A 21647-nucleotide genomic window follows, 5' to 3' on the forward strand; every position below is an offset into this window, starting at 1 on the left:
AAGAATTAAATTTAGAAACGTCACTGAAGTATTATTTTCATTAGATTGTGATAAGTGTGAGACGGAAATGTGTGAAAATGAAAACTTTATTCGATGTGCCCACTGCAATTTACGTCTTTGTTTCGAGCATTTTTTTGTTGAAAGTCACAACCACATTACGCAGCCAGATGAATCACAGCCAGATGAATCGCAATCACCTTAATAAAATAAAATAAAGGTGAGTAATGTAGCCCCACAAATTTAATTCCTTGAAATTTGAAGCTGTATGAGCTAAGGGAGGAGTGAGCGACGAGGGAGGAGATGCGGAGTGAACGAGTGAAGGTTGAAAGGTCACTTACTACAGCATTGGAAAAATGCGTCATTTCTCGTCACAAAAGTCGTCATATCTTTTCCGCATGTTATTTTTACACGTAATTTTTTGTGGATTGGGTGACTGATATTAGTTAATGCGTTAAGTGCATATAGTGTCGACGTCTAAATCAACTAGCAGTCCGAGGTCATTCCTTGTAAGATGTATTAATCTTCACAAACTCACTAATATAATTTGTTTGAATATCAAAATTAAGATTTGCATGCTTTAACAATTTCCCTAGAATTAGGGAGCAAATCCGTCCCAAATTTTCAAATCCGGATTACGAAGATTACCTGCTGGCCTCGAGCAGCATTTTGTATTGCAAACCAGTTCAATCCAGACTTCTTGCAATTATGAGAATTGGACTCCAGACCTCTGAGAAAAGTCACTGACAGACTGACTGGATGGCTTGCTCTATAATGGGAATACATGGGCCGGTTGAATGTGTTGGGGAAATTCATTGAGGTGGCGCGCGAGTTCGAAAATACAGACGAACTACAGCTTAGAATTATAAAAGGGATAGTTGTGCATGAGGTAATTATCTATAAATTATTCACAATCAGCAGACCAACGAGTGCTTCATAATGCTTATCAAGCTGGGTTTCTGCAAAATGAGCGTTTGCCTTGTTAACTGAAAAATTTGGCGATTTGAATATATCAGCTTTAACCAACACTTGACAAGTGGAATAATTATGCAACCCAAGTTGAGCAGCTGATTACAAGTAAATCAATTAAATATACGTACTTGAGGTGTCATCGACCAAATTAATTAAAAATTATTCAGTTAGCCGACTCTCTGGGGTTAATAATAGAATAAGATGAAGCGGTTATTCTTAGTCACTTCATCTTAAAACGGGAGAATTTTTTGCAGATTTATTTTAAAAGAGGTATGATTGTTTAAGAATAGGAATACGTACATCGCTTTTAGTAACATTAATCAAACCTATTGTAAGTAGGACGTATGCATTACGCATTATGAATACAAGGTACTTCTGCATATTTAAATAGTTGCTCTGACAACCCCATCATACGTTGGAGAAGCGATCGAAAAGATGTCATAATATTTCTCTGATGTACAACATAAGTTTTATATAAGCCTATTGTGCTGTAAAGTAGACATGTAGTTCAACTTATTCTGAGCACCTTTTAAAATTAGATATTTAATTCTGAAAATAGTTATTATCCCTAAATGTGAACGAATTTATTTATTTCTAAAAAAAATTATTAATACAGCGCTATTTAAACTCCGTGCTGGAATACAAACTATGCTCAGGAGAATAAACTTTAAAAAAAATGGACTCGGAAATTTTACTACATCTACATTAAAGTTGGTGATCGATAATTTATCAATAATGTCAAAAATCTTTTTGTGACTTTTGTTAAAAATTTATTATATAAGTATTTTGTTTTGTTCGAAACTCCACGCATAAATAATTAACTTCCAAAAGTCATCGCCAAGATCTCCAAATCGTACTAAATACGCAACGTAATATAATAAAAGTTACGCAATCCCGGCATAATTTCAAAATCTCATTTGATATTTGCAATGTTTCAGACTTATCAATTGCCAATGGCTTTGGGACACTAAGCTAACTGCTCTTCATATCACAGCCTGGAGCCTGTTGCATAAAAATTGATAATCCAACAACATCAATTCCACAATGACAGGGCGGTAATGATAATTGATTATGAGTGGTGTGGCAAAAAAATCCGACGAAACTTTTGTAAGCACCGGCCTCTATCAAGATCGAGATTCATATTTTTTTGTAGTTGTAAAATTATTTTATTTTAAATTTGTTTGAGGGGTTCTGTAATATTTTTCTGAAAAATCAATTGTGAAAAGTGGATTTTCCCATGATAAACTTCGGAATCTTCCCTATATCAACCCTATGTTACAAATTGGATTTTTCGAGTTTTTCCTTCTGAAATATAAAAATTTAATCAGAATAAAATTCACAACTGGATTAAGCCCTCCTACTTCGTCGTATTAATTCTTAATCGATCCTAATTTTGGGCAAAGAAACGTGCAATTTCCGATCCATAGAGTGGATTACGTTTGAGCAAATAAGGTCATCGAGTGTTGGCTCTGGGGGTTTTATTTTATTTTACTCTATGCTTTTGTGTAATATTAAAAAGTAAAAAGATACTGACTGCACTTCTACAGATAAGACTTCAGTGGTTCGCACTCTACTCCTGGATAGGATTTTTAGTAGCCTAATAGTGGCAAATTTTTAGTTAGTTAATTGGGAGTGGATTGAATTGGTTGAAAAAGTTGAGAGTGGAGTCAACTGGAGGGCTTAAAAACAATTAATATTCATCTATTTTAAGTTCGATCAGGTATATCTTGTCCAGACGCATGGACCACGTGCCCTGAATAGGGCTCTCCACGGGACGGGACGAGCCGGGATATGGCCATCCCGTCCCGTCCCGATTTTTCCAATCGGGATGAAAATTCTGGACGGGACGGGACAAACCTGTATCCCGTACCGTCCCGTATCCCGTCCCGACTCGTCCCGGTCGGGACGGGACATCCCGATATAATGTTAAATTTATATAAAATTTTAAAACAAACAATAGTTTGTGATAAAATTTTAGTAAAAAATTAAAATCCAAATACTAAAATTAATATTGTGTAGTCCAAAAAAGTATTTTGCTAGCTACAGACGTATATGTTTAATTTTCAACCTAGGTCATTTTAAGTAACTCCCAGCCTGCTATCAAGAACTCTTTAATTCCCATAATAGTATCACATTTATTAATATTTTAAATCAGTTGGATTGGGTTCATTTGTATGATATGCTGATATAGTTTTTCTATTTTAACAACTAGTTATAAACTTATGTACAAAAGCTGATCATACTTCATAGTTTGACATTCATAATACTCGATTTCATCATGCTGGTTCAAAAAGTTTTGAAATGTCAAATAATGAAAACGTTAGCAACTTGCTTTGAACAAGTTTGTTGTGGCACCGTCCTATAGCTCAGGGTGGGGGTGTGGTTAATTATAAATAAATTACCACAAATACTAATTGCCACATTTAATTGAAATAGGTACGATTTATTCAACTGACACTATCATTCGCAAAACGATGTGTACAGTACGGGGTTTAACTACCTACTTGATGTAGATTTACTTTTACACTTACTTATACGCACAAAGAACAAAGAGAGACGCCACTGCGCAATAAAAATACCTCCAATAATCATGACACAATTTAGTCTCTAGTTGCTACTCATGAAAATCATATTAATAATAAATTCAACTTTCATACACTTAAATATTGCAATTTCATACATACATAATTATAACACTTTAAATAATAATGAAATATTAATCAATTTTATAACTCGACGGAACATTTGTAGTTTAAAAAATAGTAAAGACTATAAAGTTTTTGTAAGTTTATGCATAATTAGGGGATTTCTGAACAAATATTTGGAGTATAAATTGAAGTTTCGGGATGTCCCGTCCCGACCGGGACGAGTCGGGACGGGGCGACTTCCATCCCGTCCCGAGACCCGTCCCGTCCCGAAGTCAATCGGGACGAAAAATCTTGTCCCGTCCCGTCCCGAAGGACCCGTCCTGTCGGGACGGGACGAGATGATCCTGTCCCGTGGAGAGCCCTAGCCCTGAATGCCCTTGCAAAAGTGGAACCTAATTGTACCCGGCGGTTCGATGAAGTATATTCTGGTTCCTTGGCAAACTGGACAATCGTGTTATTTCCTGTAATAGCGTATCCAGGCTTTCAATGTATCAAATCTTAGAGTGACGGTTATACAAGTATTCTTTTAAGAAGTAAGGATCATGTCAAAAAATATTTAAGTGTATATTCCGCCACAAAAATATTTGTGCTAATAGGATCGGTAATCGATCGGTAATCGATCTAATAGAGGCGTTAATAATTTTTGTTTATGGCGACTGATTCTTCCCATCTTTGTGTTTTGTCGGGATCACGGTACTTTTGCCAGGCTTTGTAACGACCATGGTTTAAAAGGCGGTGAACATGTTTGAGAAGAAGCTTGTGACGGAAAAATGGCAGTATTTTTGGGGAGGAGGGATAACAACAAGTATTGTGTGAAGAGGGTGAGGTGCATTTAAGATAATTTGTATATACGCGGAAATGTTTGCTTTCTAGATATTTATGTGTCAACGAAAGGGATGAACCATTACTATTGTGAGTCATACGAGTACAGCGTTATTGCTAATTGACTCAGGTAGGTTTGTTGATAATAATTAGGAAATATATCAGGGGTGCAGAGATATTTTGTAACCCTACTCTTCTATTCGTAAATATGCGTAATGACCTGGGTCGCATATTAAATGGATGCTCCCATTTTCCTTTAAGTGCAAATAAAGATGTATTGTTTGATCATGTTTTGAAATAAAATGAAGTTTAATTATTAATTAAAGCCAAAAACATATTTCTCTAAATTTTAATCTAACCTTTTACTCGTTTTTACTTACCAATTTTGAATACGAACCTTCCGGGGGAAAATATCTCTCTTTTCAAATATGTATCATAAATTTATTATGGTAAAGCATCAATATCATTAAATATACAGCTAAACCCCAGATATGTCAATCCTCATCAAATTATACGAGTTTTAAGCATTGTAACCTAACCTAGCACTCCCGTATTTCGCATCGCATCCTCTGATGAGCGACTTTATCGGTCTATTGGCTAAATTGATTCGGGAAATTAGCTCCGGACTTGTGAAGCAGGTCGAGTTTCCGGTAAAATCCTCGTTCTCAAATCCTGTCCAACTTGACCTTCCCGTAATGATCATATGTTTTGGAACAAAGCCAAAATTATTCTCTCCGCTTGGCTGGTAAACGTTCGTTCGACACCACCAGGAATGGAATTATAGTCCTCGCTGAAGATTGTAACGGAAGGGGTGGAAGTGTCGGTCGGTCCACAATATCGCACCGACATTGTGGTTGAAAGCGTTGTATTGTAACAGAGCAAATTTCCGTGGCTAGAATATGCGACCAAGGTATGATCTATGGTGTAGTTTGTCCCGGTGTATCCAATCCAGCTAGAAAATAGGATTAGAATTTTATATTTTGATTAACAACGACGGACACATGTACAAAAACACGTAGAAATACGAAGGTGTCAGCGGCTAACGTCAGATTTGAATCGGATCAATTTTAATTTGTTCACCCCAACAAATAAGTGCACCTTTCTTTTTTATTTTTTTATAATGCGCCCATTTGCGCGCGTGGCGGGATGCTCAAATATTTTGCCAGCCAAAATTTCGAATTTTGATATCGCTTTTTTTATTTTGGCGCTACTTCAAGAAACTAAAAACATCTATGCTTAGAATTAAATCCTTTACAATAAAAAAAATTCAATTTCTACAAAATTTTGAAAACTCAGATTTTTTTTGTATTTTTAATATTTTCAAATCCAAAAATAGGCCAAAAACGCGAATTTTCAAAATTTTTTGAAAAGGAATTTTGTGAAGGAGGCTATAATTCTAAGCATATTTATCAAATTCTGGCTGGAAAAATATTTGAAAACCACGCCACGAGCTCACATGGTCGTATTATAAAGAAAGCAAAAATACGGGTCCGCTTATTTTTGCGGTGGAAAAATTAAAATTGGTCAGATTATGAGGTTAGCCGCATTGTTATCAAGTTTTATCAAAGCCTTATATTATTATACATTATATAATGAACTAGCTAATTAACATTAATTTAATTAACAATTAAATTAAATTATTAATTAACAATTTATTAAAAAAAACAATCCTTACTGTCCATTGAAGCACCATGATTTCACGTTCGTCAAAAAATACTGGTATTGTGTGAGGTGCGGCTCTTTCGTGCGGAATATCAGCTCAGTCCCTACAGCGTTAGGTTCAGTGAAGAACATAAGCTCCTGAACGTAACCTAGAGAAAAGGAGACGCAAAGAGCGAAGAAAAAGATTTTAAGCAACATTTCGACAAGACTTGTGTTTCTAGTTGACTGATGAGTTGCCAGGACGGTCTCCATTTTATATAGGACGCATTGTGTAACTCACATTTAGATAACATACATACCCAACAGCGTAGTATTAAATTTATTTGCAGAGACAAAGATATTTGTTGACAGCGAAAGTGGTGCTCAATTATGTAATCGGTTTTCTGGTAAACAAGTTGTATAAATTCTTTTACAAAAAAGGACTCTTAGGTTCGGAATCGCGGTAAAAAGTTGAAAACAAGTTTATAATGGATAACAATTTTACCTTAATATTTACTATAATTAGCGATTCCTGCACTATTTGCAGAACCGCGGGCGATTTTTTAGCGGAACTGCTTTAAACGGACGATCGATTATCAGAAATTTCACGATAATAGTATGGGAAGAAACTTTCTCCGGATTCTTTTGTTATATAGTGTATGTAATATGCCAAAATTTATTACCATAGTTCAATTTGATTATCTTTAATACACTCAGAGCAAAATCGCTAAACGCGGTGTCTATATATGACCTCACCGGTTTGGTAGCGATTTGCTACAGAGTTGTAGTAAATATGTTACTATGTTCTAGTATTTCCCTACCGCGCTGTTACGGTGAGACAAAATGTGGGAGCAAATTTACTACAATTTCGTAGCAAATCGCTACCAAACCGGTGAGGTCATATATAGACACCGCCCGGTAGCAAATTTGCTTACTTTTTGCTCTGAGTGTATTATTTTTGATGCTTATTGTTAAATATATATAAAATTCGCTATTTCAAACTATATTTTGACCAATAAATATTAGAACATACTTCGTGAATTACGTAAATCTAAATAGGCAGTCTAATTGTTTATGCTTAATTTTTTAGTATAGTTACATCATGATGCGCAGTGAATTTAGGAAAATATCTGAAACTTTATGCTATACGCTATTTGTTAAGTTATCATCATAAAATACATATTTAAATTAAACGACTGAAAGGATTGGCCCGCGGTTCAGCAAATAGTGCAGGAATCGCTAATTATAGTAAATATTAAGGTAAAATTGTTATCCATTATAAACTTGTTTTCAACTTTTTACCGCGATTCCGAACCTAAGAGTCCTTTTTTGTAAAAGAATTTATTTTCTAGTTTTTATTTGGTTTAAATTATTTTATGTCACACCCAAAACGCAGAGAGAATACCCCATTTATGCCATAAGGTACCTTCGCTCTAGTTAATAATTTTCTTGCTATTAATATTTGTCTAGCCATAGGATATAAGTGTTAAGACTAGATTTTTTGTATGCAAATTTTGATAAATACTTGCCACAATTTAAAAAAATTCGTCTTACAAAAACTCGGAACGTATCAGTGGATTTTGTTATTTTAAGATGATACCCTACGGCACACTGATTTATAATGGTGCAGTGCACTCAACGAGATCGAGACGAGACCAGCCGTCTTATATCTTGAGTAAAAGTTCGAGCCGAGATGGTTTCGAGAGGAGCCAAAGTCCCATCTCGTTTCGTCGAGACCGAGATGAGCTGCATCTCGGATCATCTCGATCTCGATTTTTTCGAGACGTCTCGAAATATTTTCGTCCCATATCAGATTAGGGAATCTACAGGAAATACATATTAGTGCGCCGATTTCGCTCGTTATTTATTACATAGAAAACGTATTTATTTTTCGACGTACTCTGAAATTACATAACATAAAATTCTTTGATCAGTAGAATTTCGAATTTGTGGTAGGAAATTGAAATTTCAATTAATTGTGATATCATTAATTAATTAAATCAAAGCTTAAACGGTAAGGACCCACAATTTATGTGGGGATTTTTATGCATACTTAGTTAAGTCCGTTGTGATGACGAGGTATAAATTAGGAAATATGTGGGGGTGACAGATACCAATTTAAAAAAATTGAAACAAATTTGGTACTTTGGTTAACAGGTTTGGATATATATATGAGAAACTTGTGATATTTGGCTGAAATTTTTGTTTACAAATGAACGTATATGTACTTCGGGGGTGGTCAAGCTTCGCGATCATTCTAGAAATGTACAATGTCCATTTAAACACGGTGATATGAGCAGTTTGAAAATCATTTATAGCTAGTGCAACAATTAGAATATGTAAAACAAAACTTTGTACCAATTTGTAGATCAACAATAAAATTTCCTTTAAATTCGAGATATCTCGTCCCAAAACTTCGAGAATCGAGATGAGCCGTCTTCAAAATATTTCGAGACGTGTACGAGAAGAGATCGAGACCGAGATACGTCGAGATGGTCTCGTCTCGTTGATAGCACTGGAAGGGTGCCTGAATATGGTTCGCCAAAAGGTCAAAAGTCAATTAAAAAGGCAAGATTTGTTAAATGTCAAAAACTTTGAATTGGAGCGAGTTCCTTTTGCAACTTCAGATTTACAAATACGATATCCATTAAGAGGATCACCTCAAAATACAGGGGGTGTGGTCATATGAAATTTTTATGCTTATATTTTGGGGCACCAGAAAATAAATATGCGTAAATATTTAGGAAAACTCACGACAATTTCTCAAGGCTCACCACTCCCACCATATAAATGGGTGTCGTGACAACGTAGTTAGTTTGACAAAAGCTTTTACGCGCACAAAGAATAATATACATGTTAAAAAATAGATGCAAAAATTTTTAATCCACGGATATTCGAACTCCGGCCTTCCTACTCTTTAGGTAGGAGCCTATACCTCTAGGCCAGTCTAACAATAGTCTTATATACACCGACTGTTTGGCCGTATTTACTATTAGTATTTATAACTGTACAGCTAAATTAAATTCTTAATTAGTTTACCAGCAATTCAATAATTTTTTAAGGCCAACATATGCAATTAATGAAAAATAGAGCTTTCCCTAACGAATAAATTGTACAATTATGGTAATTTGAAAGTTTAAATTTTTATCAGACATTGGCCGTTTGAAAACTTCAAAAATCGATTTATATTAGAAATATATGCAAATTTTGAAATTTGAAAAAAAAGGAAATTAAGTTAGCGAATTCTCTAACTATTTTGCCTCTTGTCATTTTTCGATTATACGCATCGTTTTGGCGTTATCTTTGTGGGAGTTTTTCAGTGGTCGGTCGGAATGCATACTTAGGCTTCGCCAGGCCCCACTTGCGCATATTGCATTTGCTTTTTGAGACGGGCCCAGCTTTCCGGCTTTGCCTCACCTAAGAAAAAAGCCATAGCAATGGCTTGGTCCAAACACGACCAATGGCGACACACAAATTGTACGTAACGTGGGGACAATTTAGTGGATTCGTCGAAAAAATGTCACTATATTTGTAAAATAAAAGTTGGCTTGATTTCAAATTTCGGGTTGATTTGCAAATTCAAATTGAAATTTGGGGGGGATGCAATGATGTGACGTTTACATGGGGTGGAACATAATAAGACAGTAAGTGAATAGGAGAGTTGCATACGGTAAGGAAAAGCATTACTGTAGGGGCTAAGTGAGACGTCGTGTGGGAAGCTAAACACACAGACAGACTGCAGTTCATAATTCTGATGAAGACTTCTGCCCATTAAGTGACATAACCACAATTATTAGGCCAACTACTGTTTTATAATTGTTTTATAACTCTTACCAAGGTTAGTTTCTGCGTAATGGTCAGGATTTTTTCCTGCTGATTCTAACATGCGATTCCGAGATGTCAATTTAAATCAATAATACACTTGACAAGAGGAGTGATTATATATACGTAATGCAACCCATGTTGAGCAACTGATTACAAATCAATCAATTCAATGTGCGTAATTCAATTTATGTAATTGAGCTGTCATCTGTGAAACTTATAAAATTTCTTTATTAATTCTGGTGTCACCATTGTGGGAGATGGATCTAAATTACATACTCTGACAAATCGTAATTGAGCATTGTAACGCTATTAACAAGTGTGTCGACATAATAAAAATTTAATACGCAAGTACGTAAAAGTTATTATGTAAATATTGAGCTTAATGTTAATTACGGATCGGAAAATCTTATCCGTTTCAAGCACTACTTATGCGGGTTTTACATGGTGGTGGACACCACTTAAATCGATAATTAATTTGAAAACTTCAAATTGAAGTTAGGAATTATTTTTTGAAGAAAAGCTTTTCATGCGATTGAGATTGAAATAGATGATATCTTTAGTAATTGCCTCGTAATCATTTCTAAGCTGTTTAGTATTGTTTTTGGGAGCAGATAAATTATTCACTGGTTTGATTAAATAATTATTTGTAAGAACAAAACCTTTTCCGACTGCCTACTAATTCTGTAAGGTAACAATATATCAAGAATATTGACAGCCCTGAAATAAACGACTAAATCTTGACCTGATTGATGCCAAATTAAGGTTGCACTTAAATTAATGTTAAAATTCCATTAATTTTGAAAATCGGATATTCACCGTACCTACCTACGGTGATAATTACCTCATAATTTCGAAATATGATATGCATGTTGGAGCTAAAGGAGTCGACTAAGCTTAGAAATACAATCACAAGGCCATTGGGGCGGCCAGGGAGTGTGGTTATTGATGCACTTTTTTGGCCCTTGACACTGTTGTGCATAATTAAACCATAACATGTGACACATATTTTTTTATCAGAACACAAAGGTTATCATATCAACTTCAGCTTATGCAAACCCCAAACGGGTAACGTATCGGCGATATTTAACATGTTCAAGCGTGTCGTGCGACATATTTATTGGGGGAAGGAAGTATATTTTAATGGTAATCTTTAATTGACCAAAACTCACACCCACCAAGTTTACGTGGCCTAGGGCGTTCTTAAAATTACCCGAGTATAGTATTTCGTGCGATACCAGCGAATTTCGATTGTTACATTTATTGGACAAAAACCTTTCACCTCCTATTTTATTCGACTTAAATGTAACTAACAAGGGATACTATTAAGGTGTCTCTCGAGTCCAGGGTTCTGCCTATGTGCATTCTAAGCAGATTTAAAACTGGTCCGATGATGTGCCGAAATTTCCATGTTAAAATGACGTTTGGTTAATTAAGATATGCCGATTAATGAGACATGCAAGCAAGAGTTTGACAATTAGTGAAGAAAAATGGGTAAAATTCCCCTCTCTTTTGGAAATGAATTTGTGCTTTTCAATTTTCCGGGATTTATTGACCCCGAAAACATAACATTGCGTGGTATAAGAAAATTTTAAGAATTTATCATTGTGGTGCACATTAGGGCTTTCCCTTTTCTTATCAAAAACTCGTAACCGTATCTTGTCGACACGTAATTTCAACACCGAATTTATACACATTATCAGACTAGTGTGCTGTCTTATATTTAACGCCCATGGTTACCACCCTGAACTCGAGGGACGGGCTGAATTTAAGTAAGGAAGCGTCTGGTCATACCGCTAAATTAGAATACCAGTAACAAAGCCCCTGTTTCTACCAGGGCTGACTTTGTAAAAAATTGCGATTTCCGTGGAGATAGTATATAGTATCCCTTGTAAGGAAATCATCTTAAAACTAGAAAATAAATAATTTTTACAAAAAACACTCTTAGGTGCGGCAGAGTGTATCGCAAATAAAAGAAGAAAACAAGTAATTTTATAGATATAAGTTAATAAATAACGTACTACAGGATTAATTTTTGGCTTTTACCATAATTGTGATGCAATATTATTATTATATTGCCTCGCCGTGGGCCTATCTGTGCAAATACTTACGACATCAGACTACAATTAGTTAGTTGCGAATTAATTCTCACGATCTATCATTGTGGCTACTTGCTTTTCGAATTTCAACATCACTCATTTTGGAAATATGATCATTCTTTTTCACTTCTTTATATTCTAACTGACATTGTCAGCCTTCTATCAATGACAGGAAAAGGGAATCTTGTAGCCATCATAGTATAAATGTTTTATAAAATTGTAGTGATCTGTAACAAAGGTGAATTGGAGTTGTGTGTTAGGATCATGATTGAATCGAGAGAACTAATATACAATCACTGGTCCTAAATTTACATATTAAGGCCCACGGAGAGGCAATATAATAATAATATTGCATCACAATTATGGTAAAAGCCAAAAATTAATCCTGTAGTACGTTATTTATTAACTTATATCTATAAAATTACTTGTTTTCTTCTTTTATTTGCGATACACTCTGCCTAAGAGTGTTTTTTGTAAAAATTATTTATTACTGTACTGTGATGACCTTGTGATATATGTATGTGGTACAAATTTAGAGGACATGGTTAAAGATATTACTGCTCAGGCTGAACTGATTGAAAAATGGTATTGTGATAATAATATGTATATCAATTATAGCAAAACTAAATTTCAAATATTCCACAAACCACAGGACAAGATTCCACCAAAATTTGTAAACTATAAACTGATTGTAAAAGATCACGAAATTGAGCAAGTTACATCTTTCAAATACCTTGGTGTAATAATTGACTCGACACTCAACTTTAAAGAACATTTATGTAGTGTAACAAGTAAAGTTTCCGGCGCATTAAGTTATCTACACGGTATTAAACGATATTTAACAGAGAAACTAATGTCAATTCTCGTTAGTTGTAATGTATACTCGTTAATTGATTACGGTATAGACATATGGGCGGTGCAAACACACGCTCAACTGGGCCCGTTAGAAGATAAAGTAGATACATTTATATGTCAATTTTATTTACCAACTATATGTAAGAAAGCTAGGAGGTGTAAGTTTAAACAGGGCCAGCTAAAATTATGTGCAAATGAATTAAGGGCAAAATGTAATCTACTTACTCTGGAAGAAAGGAGAGATCTATTTTTGTTAAAGTATGCATTTAAACATATCTACCGTCCAGAGAATACTAGACATGGTCGAAATTGGCCACTATTGCCAGTATCACGCTATAAGACTAGTTTCGCCCAAAACAAGATTGATTTTCGTTGTGTCAAGTTGTGGAACACTTTACCAAGAGATTGGGTTATGAAGGAAATGACCTACGACAAATTTGTTGAAATATGTAAAGAATTTCTGGTGTCAAAAAGAGAGAGTATGTTTATTTTTAGTTAAGTTTTTCTTAGGTGAGGCAAAGCCGGAAAGCTGGGCCCCGTCTCAAAAAGCAAATGCAATATGCGCAAGTGGGGCCCGGCGAAGCCTAAGTATGCATTCCGACAGACCCCTGAAAAAGTCGCACAAAGATACAGCCAAAACGACGCATCTAATCGAAAAATGACAAGAGGCAAAATAGTTAGAGAATTCGCTAACTTAATTTCTTCCGATTTCAAATTTTAAAATTTGCATATATTTCCATTAAAAATCGATTTTTGAATTTTTCAAACGGCCAATGTCTGATAAAAATTTAAACTTTCTTATTACCATAATTGTACAAATTATTCTTTAGGGTAAGCTCTATTTTTAATGTATTACATGTGTTGACCTTAAAAATTTATTGAATTAGTGATCCACTAATTAAGAATTTCATTTAGATAAATAAATGGAAACACTAGTAGTAAATATAGCCAAAAGACTGGTCCACTACATCGATAGTTTGAGTGGCTTAGAGGTATACTGCGCACACCTTTGCTGTGGCAGTTATGAGTTCGAATCTCGTTAGATATAAAATTTTTGCAACTTTTTTTTTGACGTGCACATCATCATAAATGCTCGTATGAATTTTTGTCTAACTAGTTAAGTTGCCACCACCCCCCTTATATGGTGGGGGTGGTCAAAAAAAATTTGGCGACTTTTTGCTAAATAATTTTGTATATTTAATATCTGGTCACCAGATATACACATATATTTACAATTCCACTTGGATTTTCATGTAACTAAAAATTCTAGTTAATTCTATGTGTTTTAGCCCGAACCAAGTGCTTGCACCCGTGTTGTCTGTCTGTCCATCCGTCGTATGTGTTACGACAACTTTACAAGGTTACGACAAAGAATTGGCCGATTTGAATGAAATTTTGCAGAAAAATGTATCCGGGAAATGCGACGAACGATTTCAAAGACATGTTTGATCAAAATAAATTTGGACTGGTGAGGGTCATATTAGTGGTGTGGATATTTTAAAGCAAAGGGGGACCCTTTGGTTTTTGGGGTTGTGTGCAAAATATTCGAAATGTCGTAATAGGCTGAAACTTAGCATGATGGTCCTAAGAGTGGTAGGAATTCGGAAATGAAGTTAAAATTGAAAATATTTGAAGTGATAGGACCGGGTGGGGTGACCCATACCGCGTTTAAAATATACTCCTAGAAACTTTAAATTTGGAACCTAAATGTCTGGTGGTTTTTACTGAAAGACTATGAAGTGAAATTGGAAATATTTTCAGTGAAAATATTACCTCTGGGTCGCTCTGGGTGAAAAATCTAACCTAACTTACCTCTGCAAGGGTATCCTATGGGGGTGACCCCCACCGATTTTCAGAGTTTATCATAGAATGCTGAAATTCGTTATTGACGTCCTTACTGACTTGGCATGAAAGAATACGACGTAAAATTTGTAAATTTTTCGACCGGAATGACCCATGGCAACAAATTGATGCTTATTAATGCAAAGAGTAATCGGATAATTTAATAGAGAACTCGGGCTATATATACCTGTACGGAGAAATTTTTAAAATAGTGAAATTTTTTTCTCTGCCGTTCTCCTTATTTTTGAAATTTCTTCTGAAAATGTGGAATTGTTCACAATTTCATACAACAAATATTAAATTTCATTAAATACATACATACACTAACCACTGTATTTTTTACCCAAATTCGGCTATATATTTGACAACTTAAAAAATTACTGTTACGAAACAATACGGGATCGTAGATGAATGATATTTGGATTCTAGATTAAAATTAAAGATTAATTCGAGGGACCTGGGCAAGTGGATAACGATTAGGGATAATAAATTGAATCTAAATACGATCATGATAGGACTAAATAAATTGTGGACATTTGGATTAAAGTAATCCGTAAACCGTAAATTAATACTCTATGCGTTTAAGGTGTTATATAAAATAAATCAGATCCGAATAAAAACTGGGAAATAAAATTCTTTTACAAAAAAGGACTCTTAGGTTCGGAATCGCAATAAAAAGAGGAAAACAAGTTTATAATGGATAACAACTTCACCTTAATATCTACTATAATTTGCGATTCCTGCACTATTTGCTGAACCGCGGGCCAATCCTTTCAGTCGTTTAATTTGATTACATACGTACTTTTTGTCTGATGATAACTTGACAACTAGCGTGTTATAAAGTTTCAAATATTTCCCTAAATTCACATCTCATCATTCTGTGATTTTGCAGACAAATTAAAGTTCAAAAATGTATTCTGCATATTTTAGTTTTAAATATTTCTTTGTCTGTTCAAATTGTTTTATCGTAAAATAGGTGAAAATTTATAGCGAATTTTGTATTAGCTTAATGATAATTTGCAATAAATAGTTGTAATAAATAGTTAAAGATAATCAAATCGAGTTGTGGTAGTAATTTTTTTAATACTACAATACGAGTTTCAAATCCTAAACCAATCTGGGCAAAGTTCCTTCCGATCAAACCGTTGAAGATTTATATAATCGGTGGCCCGCATAAAACAAGTTTGGCTAAAAAATGGCCCGCGGTTCAGTAAATAGTGCAGGAATCGCAAATTATAGTAGATATTAAGGTGAAGTTGTTATCCATTATAAACTTGTTTTCCTCTTTTTATTGCGATTCCGAACCTAAGAGTCCTTTTTTGTAAAAGAATTTTATTATCATAGTGTGTAGAATCTCTATCTTTTACTATCAGATTTATATTGATTATGGTGTTATAACTTGTAAACCAGTCTAATCGACTGAATGTGACTAACACTTGAATAAAGGTAAATTGAATTGAATTGACGTTCACGTGTCCAAGTTTCTAGAACATGTTGCCGGACATAGGGAAATTATTAGCTCGCCCTGCGAAGCATGGGAGCTATTGAACTTGTCGTGTCCGTCTATCTGTCTGTCTGTCCGTGTTCCTATGTTTTCTCCGCCAATTGGCGCTTTACAATCTCCCCCGTTTTGATTTTAATCAAGCATTTAGCACCAATGGGTAAGAAAAATTGGAGGATAAATTGGTGGAATATAATTGAAGAAATCAGTGGATAATTCACCAATGGTGCAGAATAAGTGGGAAATATAGATGACAAATGTTGACAAAATTTTTATATTATGTAAGCAGTAAGAAATAAATATCTGAAAAAATGATTAGATCATTTTGACACCAATTTTGACTCATAGTTTTGACTCTTTTGCACCAACAGTGCCGAAGAACCACAAATAATTTATACATAATTTTCTTGGACTCAGTCAGTAATTTTGTCATAATGTCTGTCAGGTCGAGCTTTATCTAATGTGCAACGGTTTATTATTTTAGTATTTAGTGAATATTTGAAATCGTTTACACGACACCATTTTAATGGAATGCCGTTTATGCTTACTCAGGGGCTCTTGATATGTTCATTTTCAAAAACTACAAATTCGAAGGACCTTGGCTTTAGTGGAATTGTAAATAGTTGTAAATAGTTGGTTATATGTATAATACATGTAATGCATAACTAATGTGGAAGCGATTTAATGGCAGAAATTACACCTCGGAAAGGTAGAACATGTAGAAGAACATCTCCGGCAATGCAGGGTTGTATGAGGCGTCAATTGGTTGTGTTTTGCGGACACAGTTCGTATATCTAACCCTAATTTCAAGATGCAAATCTTTCGAAAGTGTATTAATTAGTGAAAAAATGTGCAAAAGATATTGGTGAGTGAAATCGCTGTACCAGGTTTCCCAAACATATCCGTATCAGGAGCATCACTGCAGAGATGGAAGAGATTAAATTTAACTTTTTAGAGAAAAATTAGAAAAAATTGTTCTCATCTTACTGAATCTCGAACCGCACCCGTACCGTGAGATCGTATCGGTTTCCCAGAAGTCAGCATGGGATAAATAAGGCAGGTTAAGATGGCAGAAAATATGTCTTGTTTTAGATTTTTATTGTTATTAGATTGAAGGAGATTCATATATTCTCAGATTTGCGTCATCAGTAATAGCAGGTAACAAAAAATAAAATGTAGTTAATCTTATAAAATAATAGTATATAAAATGCTATATAAGAATAACTAGAATTTTATTAAAGTTCACGGATATAGTGTGGGACTCACATTATGTCATATATATCTTATCAAGGTATGCAAATGATATTGAAGAGATGGGTATTACTTATGTAGTCCGATTAAATAAAACGATCTCAAAGTATGCAAAAGTGAGAAATCATAAGTCATTTCTTTTTAATACAGCAGAAATAACTGGTTTTATTGTGTTAGTGCTTATATTATATGACCTATGTACAAGAATATACGAATGTTCGTACGTATTTGAGTAAAATATAAAGGAGATACAGATATGTGGTTAAGTGTACGTGAAAACAAATTGATACAATTGGACCAAAAAAGTGAATCATCATAAAAGTGCAATTAATTTAGTGTTATTATGAATTAGTTATTAGAACAAGTCGAGACGTGCGGAGCTCACGATATTTATTTATTTATTTATTTATTGATACAATGAGATACCCTACCAAGTAGGTCATTACATCTCAAGGATAATTAGTACATAAGATTTTCAAATTCAAAATCGTCAATAAGTACAAAAATCTCACACATTCTTTCAGTTCTTTGTTTGTCTATACATAAATAAGGTTTTTACAGAATTTTTAAAAGCATTAAAATTAATATTGAGATTGGACTCAGGTATGCTCATTAAGGCTTTTTGTGCTCTGTATCGAAAATATTTTTTTGTGATACTACTTCTTGTACTTATATAAACTAAGAAGTCGGGCCGTGTCCGCATAGTATTATTGAGTTTAGATAGGCCTAAAAAATTAGCAGAATTTGGATTTTGTTTTTCCCCTGAGACAGAGTTTTCTACCAAATTCAAAAATTTCGTGGTTAAATGTTAGCAGATTTTAAACTAAAATGTTAATATTGGAGACAAATTAATATGTATATCGCAGAATATAATACGCAGAACTAAATAACTGGACGCTTGACAATATTATGCTATAAAAATGCCATAAAAAGTTCAATATTACGATCGTGAACTATTATATGTGCAAATCTGGGTGATGAAATTTTTGCAAACTTGCAAAATGCGTGCAAAATAATTTTTGGAGCAGTTTACACCAATATTTGACCAATTTTAGGCGATTTATGGCCAATATCCAAATATCACAAAATTCGCAATAAATTCGCACATTTTGGCCTGAATCGCGAAAACGGGCTGGGGCCCCCTATATTATTGCGGATTCTTAATCTACACAAAATTACGCAAATTTTGATGTATAATACATCAAAATCGTTGGAGCGGAAAAAAATCATACATTGATTGTATAAGTATGTACTAAATAGGTTACGGAAATTTGTTTATTTTTTAATGTGTCAACGGTGGTAGAGCATGGTTGTTGTACTGTGAACTATTTTGACATGTAAATAAAGCTTCAATTAATCAATCAATCAATCAATTTACATATGTATATCAAATTTTGATATGTCAACAAATCTTGCGAAACTGTTTACGAATAAGACTCTTTATTTACTAAATTTCGTTTGACAGTGTTTCCTTCGATTTCTCCAACATTTCATGAACTCGTAATATATTTTGTAACCAATCAATCTGATTACTTGAAACATAATACGTCGCACTTCGACTGCAAATACGGGAAGACTGGCAGATAACGCGACACCCCAAAGCATAAAAAATGTGGCAAGGGCTCCTTCAAGCCCACGGGAATCATCTCTGGGTAACCGCCTTTCTTTTCAAATTCTGCCTTAGCGCCAACTCCTCCTCTACGCGACTGTATATTCCCGCTTCATAGATAAATTTAAAATCTCCTGGAATTTTCGAAATTCCCGCCAATCTAAATGTCACCCCGTAAGAGGCAATATCAAAAATTTCTTTCCCCTTATGGAATTTATGCCAGGGATAGTTCTTTGAGAGAAAGGTATACTCAGCTTCTAGGACATCAGAATACGCTACGAAAACACTTCTCCCACATTTAACCACTTCCCGCTCAATATCTTGCTGAAATGTCCTGTTCGGGGGTTTATCAGAATAACTAAAATTAACCGCATAATGAGAATGCTTCGGTAGGAGGAGGTTAAGCGCCAAGTTGAATTGCTTTTTCAAGAAGAAACTCTCCCACACTGCCACATCGTGCATAATTACTCGATAAAACAATGCATGTAAAAAATCAGGTATTCTCTCAATGCGACTGATTTCATTTAATCCCTTTTCTGTGGGAACCGAATAAATGCTAAAGCAATCTTCCCTCTTATATGTATAATTGCTTTCGCTGACTTGCCCATTTACTAAACCGGACAGATACCAACTTAGTAGATCCCATGTGTCCTTATATTCTTTGCTACCATATGTGGGATCCATGCCTGCTATTAATTGGTCTGTCGTATTTTGAGAAACCCTGTCGCACAAGAGATCCTCGTACGTTTTAGGTTTAAAAGTGGGAAGAGGTGCGTTCAGGTCGGAAATCATTAATCCGTTATAACAGTTTGTTACTACCACGGACATTAGGCACCACGGTCCGAAAGTTAATCGGAAAGGGGTCAGTTTCGAGACAGCGTTAGGCACATGGCCCGTTTCTTCAAACATCGTTGCCAAAATGAAAAGCCATCCGGAGAAAGAAGTCTTATCCGCGTAATGGTGATAAACTAAAGTTAGTGTTATCATAAGTAGCAGAGTGATAAGCAACGTTAACCACAGGTTTGGTTCAAATGGGGCAATATACATTTCGAAATTTATGTATTGTTCCTTGTAACAGGTCAGATACTGATAACCTGTGCTTTTTGTTATAATTGTGATATCTGGAATCCTGTCTCGTGTCTGTGTAAGCTCTGAAAGGCCAAGCTTATAATTAAAATGGAATTGTGGGTCATCCAATCCGCAACCAATGGTGTTATCGTAGACGATAGTGATGTTCCTTCTTAAAAATACGATGTTAGCCAAGTCCTTAATCGTATAGATTTCGTTCCGATCGAACGGGTTAGACGCACTTGCGAGGTCATCATTTAGCCATTTGTATCCTAATTGTTTCGCAGTACACCACTTATCTTGCCATGAATCGATAGTTGACATACGTTCTCTCCAATCAATAATTTCACGACATTCTGACCAGCTAACCACATATCCTGTTGATTGTGGTATTCCACAAATTTCAAGGTTCTTACCGCCCTCCACGACGTTCAGGTAGATAAAGACATACCTGTTATGCAAATAAGGCAGCACGAATTGATCTAATTTAACTTTCAATACATGATTTATCTCCATATTGATAAGTATTACAAAGATGTTTTCGCCGAGAAGGTATCGTTTTCCAATTTTCTTTACAGCATAGTACGTATGGTAGCTTACGGAAATTTGGATCCAAGTTGCAATTGTTCGTTTGAAAGTGCGCAATGAGTTGTATGAAAACCTAGCTTGTAGTTCGGGAAGGAGGAAGCTAAATTTATACTGGGCGGTTCGAGACATCAGTACGTTAATGGCGGGATAAGAAATATTTCGCAATTCGGTATCTAGATATGCAGGCATCCATACAACTTTGACGGGGATATTTAGAATTGGAATGTCCAACCCGTCGTGCAGAATTTGCAGGTCACAATACGTCATGTTTTGTAGGAGATAACTCAAGTGTGCTTCAGAAAGTGTTTGGTCACCCTTAACTTCATGTAGTGCAATGAACAGCGTCAGAAATACGTGCCTGGCTGTCATTATGACCTAGATTTTATGATAACTTCTCAGTTCAGAGCATGCAGATATTCAGTTAGAATCCGGATAATTTTTATAAGCTTCGCTTTGAACGTGGGAAATGGTACTGATACTCAATCGGGCTGATTACGTATTGAAAATCCCAAATCCTTGAAGGTCTCTTTTTACGATATTAATGAATTAAACAACTGGGATTTTTGATTTTCTAATTGCCCTTACTTCTACTATTCTAAAGAATAGTTGAACGTAGTATACTAGTGTTTCCAAATCTGCGAGTTGTCAAATATTTAGTGAGAAGCTTAAACCGTTCGAATCCACCTCAGTTAAATAAATTCGAAGAATTAAATTTCTGTTGTTCTCTGCATATATTTCGATCACTCCCACGGCACGTTTAGTCTGAAATGAGGCTCCACGCATCTAAATTATTGACATGTATCGCTATGGTAACAAATGCTATGGAAAAACTAGTATTTGAGGTGGCCTATTACTAATTCAGAGCCTCCTTCGTGCTGCACGAAAAGCGACAGGTCTATGTAGGCAAGTACACGAAGACTTGCGGTTAGTGC

General features: G+C 34.9%; 1 protein-coding gene across 1 annotated transcript; it reads right to left on the reverse strand.

Annotated features, from left to right (window-relative positions):
* Window positions 1-4848: 4848 nt before the first annotated feature.
* On the reverse strand, window positions 4849-6304 carry LOC118433627. The gene is made up of 2 exons (XM_035845768.1): window positions 6115-6304; window positions 4849-5391 (listed from the first exon to the last, which is right to left on the reverse strand). The coding sequence occupies exons 1-2, from the start codon at window positions 6297-6299 to the stop codon at window positions 5139-5141; spliced, it is 438 nt and encodes a 145-aa protein (XP_035701661.1). The 5' UTR covers window positions 6300-6304; the 3' UTR covers window positions 4849-5138.
* Window positions 6305-21647: the final 15343 nt, after the last annotated feature.

This window comes from Folsomia candida, unplaced genomic scaffold (assembly GCF_002217175.1).
Source record: "Folsomia candida strain VU population unplaced genomic scaffold, ASM221717v1 Fcan01_Sc064, whole genome shotgun sequence".
In the NCBI taxonomy this organism is placed as follows: domain Eukaryota; kingdom Metazoa; phylum Arthropoda; class Collembola; order Entomobryomorpha; family Isotomidae; genus Folsomia; species Folsomia candida.

What these genes read in the sequence shown, in the direction of transcription:
- LOC118433627 (XM_035845768.1), bottom strand. Translation starts at nt 6,299, where the DNA reads ATGTTGCTTAAAATCTTTTTCTTCGCTCTTTGCGTCTCCTTTTCTCTA. An exon ending in TCATGGTGCTTCAATGGACA is followed by an intron (nt 5,392 to 6,114) that starts GTAAGGATTGTT and finishes CCTATTTTCTAG; the next exon opens with CTGGATTGGATACACCGGGA.